The 9,979-nt window shown below is 36.9% G+C and overlaps 1 protein-coding gene across 1 annotated transcript; it reads left to right on the top strand.

Annotated features, from left to right (window-relative positions):
* The first annotated feature begins 7,960 nt into the window (after positions 1–7,960).
* LOC102750498 (casein kinase II subunit alpha) lies at positions 7,961–9,461 on the top strand. The gene has a single exon (XM_006729443.3). The coding sequence runs from the start codon at positions 8,122–8,124 to the stop codon at positions 9,295–9,297; it is 1,176 nt and encodes a 391-aa protein (XP_006729506.1). The 5' UTR covers positions 7,961–8,121; the 3' UTR covers positions 9,298–9,461.
* The last annotated feature ends 518 nt before the right edge of the window (positions 9,462–9,979 follow it).

Genomic DNA, 9,979 nt, shown 5'->3' with positions numbered 1-9,979 from the left:
GGGGTTTCCCTTTCTCTGCATCCTCACCAACATCTGTCATTTCCTGACTTATTAATTTTAGCCATTCTGACTGGTATGAGGTGGTATCTCACTGTGATTTTGATTTGTATTTCCCTGATGCCAAGGGATGTGGGGCATTTCTTCATGTGTCTGTAGGCCACTTTTATGCCTTCTTTGGAGAAATGTCTGTTCATGTCTCTTGACCATTTCTTGATTGGATTACTCATTCTTTGGGTGTTGGGTTTGATAAGTTCTTTATAGATTTTGGATACTAGCTTTTTATCTGATATGTCATTTGCAAATATCTTCTCTCATTCTGTCAGTTGTCTTTTAGTTTTGTTGACTGTTTCCTTTGCTGTGCAAAAGCTTTTTATCTTGATGAAGTCCCAATAGTTCATTTTTGTCTTTCTTTCCCTTGCCTTTGGAAACATGTCTAGCAAGACGTTGCTGCAAGTGAGGGCACAGAGATTGTTGCCTGTGTTCTCCTCTAGGATTTTGATGGATTCCTGTCTCACATTTAGGTCTTTCATCCATTTTGAGTCTATTTTTGTGTATCGTGTAAGAAAATGGTCCAGCTTCATTCTTCTGAATTTGGCTGTCCAATTTTCCCAACATCATTTGTTGAAGAGACTGTCCTTTTTCTGTTGGATATTCTTTCCTGCTTTTTTCAAAATTTAGTTGACTGTACAGTTGAGGGTCCATTTCTGGGTTCTCTATCCTGTCCCATTGATCTATGTGTTTGTTTTTGTGCCAATACCATTCTGTCTTGATAATTACAGCTTTGTAATGTAGCATAAAGTCTGGGATTGTGGACACCAGCTTTGGTTTTCATTTTCAACATTCCTTTGGCTATTTGGGTTCTTTTCTTTTTCCATACAAATTTTAAGATTATTTGTTCCAGCTCTGTGAAAACAGTTGATGGTATTTTGATAGGGATTGCTTTGAATGTATAGATTACTCTAGGTAGCATAGACATTTTAACAATACTTGTTCTTTCAACCCGTGCAATTGGGACAGTTTTCAATTTCTTTGGGTCTCCTCAACTTCTTTTTTGAGTGTTCTATATTTTTTTCAGTACAGATCCTTTGCCTCATTCATTACATTTATTCCTAGGTATCTTATGGTTTTTGGTGCAATTGTAAATGGGATTGACTCCTTAATTTCTCTTTCTTCTGTCTCTTTGTTAGTGTATAGAAATGAAACTGATTTGTGTGCATTGATTTTGTATCCTGCCACTTAGCTAAAATCCTCTGTGAGTTCTAGGAATTTTGGGGTCTAGCCTTTTGTGTTTTACACATAAAGTGTCATGTCATCTGTGAAGAATGAGTTTGACTTCTTTGCTGATTTGGATGCCTTTTATTTCTTTTTGTTTTCTGATTGTTGAGGTTAGGACTTCTAGTTCTATGTTGAACAACAGTGGTGAGAGTGGGCATCCCTGTCATGTTCCTGACCTTAGGGGGAAAGCTCTCTGTTTTTTGCCATTAGTAATTATATTTGCTGTGGGTTTTTCATAGATGGCTTTTATGATAGTGTGGTATGTTCCCTCTATCCCTACACTATGAAGAGTTTTAATCAAGAAAGGATGCTATACTTTGTCAAATGCTTTTTCTGATCATCAGTGTCATTTCTATACACCAACAACAAGACAGAAGAAAGAGAAATTAAGGAGTCGATCCCATATACAATTGTACCCAAAACCATGAGCTACCTAGAGGCAAAGAATCTGTACTCAGAAAACTATAGAATACTCATGAAAGAAATTGAGGAAGACAAAAAGAAATGGAAAAATGTTCCATGCTCATGGATTGGAAGAACAAATATTGTGAAAATATCAACTCTTTTTTAAGTCTTTTTTAATTTTCATTTTTACAATTACATTCTGTCCTTTCATTGTATTTAGTGTTATTTTTGTGTATATATATGTTTTTCTTTCTTTACAATTTGGGATGTAGTTTCTTCTAACAAACAGACCTAAATATACCCAGGATTTGGTGTATTGCTCTGTTCTGTTCACCTGTCTGTTTATATTATTTCTTTTTTTTTTTTGCTTTTAATTTTCATTTTTAGTTACATTTTATCCTTTCATTGTATTTTTTATTTTTGTACATATGTAAGTTTTTCTTTCTTTACAATTTTGGGATCATTGTATATTTGTAGAGCAAAATACATGGAGGATCCAGTGTATTGCTCTGTTCTGGTCACCTGATTGATTATATTTTCTCTCTCTTTTTTTTTAATTTTATTTTTCCAATATCCAGTCTCTTCTGATTTGTTTAATGTATATTTCTCTGGGGTTGTTCTTGCCATTTTAGTATTTTGTTCTGTTGTTCATCTATTCTTTTTTTTTTTAAGATTTTATTTATTTATTTGAGAGAGAGAGAATGAGAGAGAGTGAGTACATGAGAGGGGGGAGGGTCAGAGGGAGAAGCAGACTCCCTGCCGAGCAGGGAGCCTGATGCGGGACTCAATCCAGGGACTCCAGGATCATGACCTGAGCCGAAGGCAGTCGCTTAACCAACTGAGCCACCCAGGCGCCCTGTTGTTCATCTATTCTTCTCTGGAGAGAAGGACAAGATGCAAAAACTCACCTCAAAAAAGAGAACAAGAGGCAGTGCTGACTGCCAGGGACTTAATCAGTATGTACATAATAAGGTGTTGGAACTAGAGTTCAGAATAATGATAATAAAAATACTAGCTGGGCTTGAAAAAAACATAGAAGATACTAGAGAATCCTTTTCTGGAGAAATAAAAGAAGTAAAATCTAATCAAGATGAAATCAAAAAGGCTATTAATGAGATGCAATAAAAAATGGAGGCTCTAACTGCTGGGATAAATGAATCAGAAGAGAGAATTAGTGATATAGAAGACAAAATGATAGGGAATAAAGAAGCTGGGAAAAAAAGATAAACAACTACTGGATTACAAGAGGAGAATTCAAGAGATAATACCATAAAGCAAAACAATAGTAGAATAATTGGGATCCCAGAGGAAGAGGAAAGGGAGGGGCAGAAGGTATATTGGAGCAAATTATATCTGAGAACTTCCCTAATTTGGGGAAGGAAATAGGCATTCAAGTCCAGGAAGCACAGAGAACCCCCTCAAAATTTATAAAAATACGTCAACACCTATTTTTAGCTGTCGACATATAATAGTGAAGCTTGCAAATTCCAGAGACAAAAAGAAAATCCTGAAAGCAGCTCGGGACAAGAGGTCCATAAATTACAAAGGTAGAAACATTTGACTGGCATCAGACCTCTCCACAGAGACCTGGCAGGCCAGAAAGGACTGGCATGATATATTCAGGATGTTAAATGAGAAAAATAAGCAGCCAAGAATACTTTATCTAGCAAGGTTGTCATTCAAAAAAGGAGAGATAAAAAGCTTCCAGGACAAACAGAAACTAAAAGAATTTGTGATTACTAAACAAACCCTGCAAGAAATAATAAAGGGGATCCAGTAAGCAAACAGAGAGTCCAAAAGTAACATAAACCAGAAAGGAACAGAGACAATCTACAGAAACAGGGACTTTACAGGTAATACAATAGCACTAAATTCATAACTTTTACAGTTACTCTGAATGTAAATGGGTTAAATGCCCCAATCAAAAGACACATGGTACTAGATTGGATAAAAAAGCAAGACCCATCAATATGCTCTCTGCAAGAGACTCATTTTAGACCCAAAGACACCTCCAGATTAAAAGTGAGGTGGTTGAAAACTATTTATCATGCTAATGGACATCAAAAGAAAGCTGGGGTAGTAATGCTTATATCAGACAAATTCGATTTTTTTTTGACAAATTAGATTTTAAACCAAGGACTATAATCACTTTTTTAAAAAAATGAAATAGTTGTAAATCTAACAAAACATGTATAGAACTTCTATGCTGAAAACTACAAAAGGCCAATGAAAATAACCAAAGAAAATCTCAATAAAGCAGACACATACTTTGTTCATGAAATAGAGAATCAACATAGCAAAAATGTCAATTATCCCCAGATGATATATAGGACTCCTATTAAAATCCTAGCAAGGTTTTTGTAGATGGAGACAAAATTATTTTTAAATTTATATGAAATGTCAGAGGAATTAGAATAACTAAAACATTTTTGAAAAAGAAGAGTAGGGTAGATAGAATTAGTATATTCAATTTCAAGACTTATTATAAAGCTATAGTAATCAAGATTGTGTAGTATTGATGGAAGGATAAACACATAGATCACTGGGAGAGTAGAGAACCCAAAAATATATTCAACACTTTTATGACAAAGGTGCCAAAGCAATTTGATAGAGGAAATATGGTATTTTCAATAAATGGTTGGAGAAATTGGACATCTACAGGCAATAATTGGACCTTAAACTAAGTCTCAAATGTTATCTAAAAAAAACCCCTCAAAATTGAACATGGACTTAAATATAAGACATGAGGGTATAAAATCTTTAGGAAAAAACAGGGGGAAGTAGTTGAGTTGTAATGCTAGGCAATGAGTTCTTAGACTTCACACCACAAACAGGATCCAAAAACAATAAATTCATAAACTGGACTTCATCAAACTTAATATTTTTCTCTGTGAAAGACCTTTGTAAGAGATAAAATAACAAACTATTTTCAAGCTGCATATCTGACAAAAGACTGAGATCTAAAATATATAAAGAACTTTACAAAAACAAAAACATTACACCAAAAATAATATTCAAAATGCAAACAGTAGATGAAAGATGTTCAACATTATTATCTATTAGGGAAATGCACTTATTACATATATTACACTTACCAGAATGGATTTTTTTTTTAAAGTAAAATGTCAAATGCTGGTGAGGATGCAAGGATGCAAAGACACTGGATCCCTCACACATTGTTGGTGGCTATATAAAATAGTACAGCCACTAAGGAAAATATTTTGGCAATTTTTTCAAAACTAAACATCCACGTACTATATGGCCCAGAAATTACACTCTTGAGCATTTGTCCAAGCTAAATGAAACTTATGTTTATATAAAAATCTATAAATAAATGTTTGTAGCAGCTTTATTTACACTAGTAGAAAATTTAAAGCAACTCAGATATCCTTCAATTAGAAAATAGTTAAAATGTGGTGCATCCATGACATAGAATACTACTCAGCAGTAAGAAAGAACAAACTACAGATAACCCCAAGAATCTGGATAAATCTCTAGAGATTTATTCTGAGGAAAAAAAAAAGCCAATTCTCCAAAGGATACATAATGTATGATTCCATGTATATAACATTCTTAAAATGAAAAACTGTAGAAATGGACAAGGTTAATGGTTGCCAGCGGTAAGAAGGGAGAAGAGGTGGGAGGAAGTAGTTACTATAAAAGGTCAGCATGGAGAATTCTTGTGGTAATGGAAATGTTCTATATTTGACTGTATCTATGTCAATGTCTGGGCTGCGATATTCTACTAGAGATTTGAGAAGCCAACACATTGTTTTCCATAACATTTTTCATTCCCTCAAGCAGTGCACAAAGGTTCCACTTTCTCCATGCGCACTTGTTACTTTTTTCTTTCTTTTAAATTGAAGTATTGTTGACACACAATGTTTCATTAGTTTCAGATGTATAACATACTGATTTGACAAGTCCTTATGCTATGCTCACCACAAGTCTAGCTCCCATATGTCCCCACACAACCCTATTACAATATCATTGACTATATCTCCTATACTGTACCTTTTTCTGGTTTTGTTTTGTTTTGTGATGATAATATCCTAATGGGAGTGAAGTGTTTGTATTATGGTTTGGCCAGATGCTACCTTTGAGAGGATATAGAGAAAGGGTACACAGGATCTCTTTGTATTATTTCTTATAGCTGCAAGTGAATTTACAATTACCTTAAAATTAAAAGTTTAATTTAAAAAATGTCCTAACTGCCAAAATTAAACAATGATGAAAAATGTGAAGAAGAAAATTAAAAGGACCCATAATCACACCACTAAGATGAAGCAACTTTTAGTACTTAAGGGTAGGGACATTGGAGACAAAAGTGTAGTTCTTTGCCCCATGATTTCTTAGCACTATTAGCCTGTTTCCTTATCTGTAAAGTGTGATTATATTATTGTCAGAAATTGTAAGGGATCTAAAATTTTACCCTACCTGCAAGCTAACAAATTAGTCTGTCACAGTTTCATGACAGGAACACCCGTGATTTCCAGGTCAGAGGAAAAACTTTATTACTCACAGCAGCAACAGTTCCAGAGTATCAGCTGTATCATCAGCTCCAGTTCTCTGAGCCTCACTGCCCACAGGACAATACAAAGAAGCAGAGATGATGCTCCCACATTCAGTGCTTTGAGTTACAGTAGAGGAGCTCAGAGAACTCACATCTTTCATATCAGGCTTGCTTGTCCTTTGACTAGAGGAAAATATCTTTATGATATTGGATGATAAACCCAATTATCCTATCTCTGTCTTCCAACATTGCTTGCAATATAAGTGCCCTTGGAAGGATAGATCCAAACAAAAAGAGTCAGTCTCTCTGCTTGCGAATCAGGCAGAAACCCAAAAGATATATGGAGAATTGTCTGCCAACTATTATATAATTCAAAATGTTTTTGTGAGGTTTTTTATTCTGTTTGGAGGATGAAAGAGTAAAGGCTTTGCAGGTACAGGCTTAGCACAGTGCCTGAAGCACAGTAGTACTGAATCAAAGTACCAATTTTTAAAAAGCATTTCACAATCACACCAGTCTCCACCAGTCAGCTGATCATGCCCTATATCTTCTCACCTACTCTTTCCATCAAATTTCCATAATCTCAGGACTATATCTAAAATACCAGTGTTTTCAACTAATTTTTCTTCCTTTGTCTCATTCACCAAGGAATCAAGAATTTCTAGAAAATGGGTAAAAAGGACACTAGGAAGCTCTGTGCTGCCAGCTTCATTTCCCAGGATAAAGCTGATGAAATTATCTGTGATTCTGGCAGCTTTTTCAGATTGCAAAAGCTTCAATTCCATATACTTGGGCCAGTAATAGCTTTAAAAACTCTCTGTTCCTGAGTGGCTTCCTATTTTTATTTTTGGCTTTGATCTTACTCTAGAAGTATAGATTTAAGTATTTTTAAAAATAGAATGAATAAAGAGATGGGACATGCTATTAGAGAATTTGAAGTAGGGGGCTTGGTGGGAAATGGGTTTGAAGCAGAAATTTATCTTCTATTCCTTTGCATGTTAGTAATAGTGGCCAGGGGACCATAAAGGAAAGACTGGAAGATGTTACTAAAACTTTGACTTGTAAAAAGCTTTTCTCTAACAGTTCCAGGTTTTTCAACTCTGCACAAGCAGAGGCTTAAGACACTGCACCAAAAAAGTACCAAAAATTTATCAAAATCTGTTTTTTTATTTTTATTTTTTAAAGGATTTATTCATTTATTTGACAGAGAGAGAGCACAAGCAGGTGGAACAGCAGGCAGAGGGAAAGGGAGAAGCATACCCCCCTGCTGAGCAGGGAGCCTGATGTGGGGCTCAATCCCAGGACCCCAGGATCAGGACCTGAGCTGAAGGCAGCCACTTAACCAATTGAGCCACCCAGTCACCCCAGTCCTTTTTTTTTTTTTTTAATTTCAGTTCTTAGAAAAGTATAGTGAAGATTTATTTTAAAACTTTATCTCCAAATAAACCATTTCTGATATACTTTGTGATTCCTCCAACTTAAGGTCCAGGAAGACGAGAGGTGAAAGTAATCTTCTTAAGCTTTTAACGAAACAAAACACTTCAATGCCCAATCTAGTCTCTCAACTACTTTTCCCCCCAAATTGGCACCACACCCTATGCTTCTATTAACTCTAAAGGGACAATTTTATATTTTACACTTTTCTTATAGTGGAGATTTGAGATATAGAAGGTATATCTGTTCTCTTGGAATCAAGAAATTTTATAGACCATCTCCACTAGTTATTAGTTTTAAAGAAACTTTAAGAAGGCGCTCTACTGGGCCATATTGTCTGTGTGAGGAGAGGGGAGAGCGGCCGCTGCTGCCGCTTCCACCACAGTTTAAAGAAAACAGGTCTGAAACAAGGTCTTACCCCCAGCTGCTTCTGAACACAGTGACCACCAGATCTCCAAACATCAAGTCCACCTTCGTTCGCCAACCTGTCTGACATGTCGGGACCCGTGCCAAGCAGGGCCAGAGTTTACACAGATGTTAATACACACAGACCCCGAGAGTACTGGGATTATGAGTCACACGTGGTGGAGTGGGGTAATCAAGATGACTACCAGCTGGTTCGAAAATTAGGCCGGGGTAAATACAGTGAAGTATTTGAAGCTATCAACATCACAAATAATGAAAAAGTTGTTGTTAAAATTCTCAAGCCGGTAAAGAAGAAGAAAATCAAGCGTGAAATAAAGATTTTGGAGAATTTACGAGGCGGTCCCAATATCATCACACTGGCAGACATTGTAAAAGACCCTGTGTCACGAACCCCTGCCTTGGTTTTTGAACACGTAAACAACACAGACTTCAAGCAATTGTACCAGACGTTAACAGACTATGATATTCGATTTTACATGTATGAGATTCTGAAGGCCCTGGATTATTGTCACAGCATGGGAATTATGCACAGAGATGTGAAGCCCCATAATGTTATGATTGATCATGAGCACAGAAAGCTACGACTAATAGACTGGGGTTTAGCTGAGTTTTACCATCCTGGCCAAGAATATAATGTCAGAGTTGCTTCCCGATACTTCAAAGGTCCTGAGCTACTTGTAGACTATCAGATGTACGATTATAGTTTGGATATGTGGAGCTTGGGTTGTATGCTGGCAAGTATGATCTTCCGGAAGGAGCCATTTTTCCATGGACATGATAATTATGATCAGTTGGTGAGGATAGCCAAGGTTCTGGGGACAGAAGATTTATATGACTATATTGACAAATACAACATTGAATTAGATCCACGTTTCAACGATATCTTGGGCAGACACTCCCGTAAGCGATGGGAACGCTTTGTCCACAGCGAAAACCAGCACCTTGTCAGCCCTGAGGCCTTGGATTTCTTGGACAAGCTGCTGCGATACGACCACCAGTCACGGCTTACCGCAAGAGAGGCCATGGAGCACCCCTATTTCTATACTGTTGTGAAGGACCAGGCTCGAATGGGCTCATCTAGCATGCCGGGGGGCAGTACGCCTGTGAGCAGCGCCAGTATGATGTCAGGGATTTCTTCAGTGCCAACCCCTTCACCCCTTGGACCTCTGGCAGGCTCACCAGTGATTGCTGCGGCCAACCCCCTTGGGATGCCTGTTCCAGCTGCCGCAGGCGCTCAGCAGTAATGGCCCCTTCTGTCTCCTGATGCCTGAGCAGAGGAGGAGGCGTCCGCGCTCTCCTTGATGCAGCTTGCGCCTGGCGGGGAGGGGTGAAATACTTCAGAAGCACCGTGTCTGAACCGTTGCTTGTGGATTTATAGTAGTTCAGTCATAAAGAAAAATTATAATAGGCTGAAAAAAAAAAAAAAAAAAAAAAAAAAAAGAAGGCGCTCTACTGAACTTTATACATACAAAAACAGAAGCTGCTATAGAAGAAATAGAAGCAGGCTCAGTCTATACATTTTAGGAACTGGTATTCCCTCCTGAGAGTAAAAGAAGCATGTAGAATATAGTCAGACAGACCAGGTAAACTGAAGGCAAAGGAGGGATGCAGGCAAGGAGATCTCAAAGAGACCACCAGAAGTGAAAAGATTGGCTACCTAGGAAAATTAACAAAAAAAGATCAACTGCAAGGCATTTCCTACTAAAACTATCAAATTTCAGATATAAAGATAAAATCCTTAATATCTGCTGGGAAAAAGGACAAATAATTTTAAAAAGCAAAATAATTAAACTGGCAAGAAAGTTTTCAAGGCCAACATACAAAACTGGACAATAATAGAGCAGTATTTTTAAAAAGCATAATGAAAATCTGAGTCAACCGTTCTTTATTTCCTTCTTTCTGTCCACATTAACTAATTGGAATACT

The sequence above is a fragment of the Leptonychotes weddellii genome, chromosome 9 (assembly GCF_054177405.1).
Source record: "Leptonychotes weddellii isolate Sample4059 chromosome 9, ASM5417740v2, whole genome shotgun sequence".
Lineage (NCBI taxonomy): Eukaryota > Metazoa > Chordata > Mammalia > Carnivora > Phocidae > Leptonychotes > Leptonychotes weddellii.
This window is presented reverse-complemented; position numbering and strand designations above follow the sequence as displayed.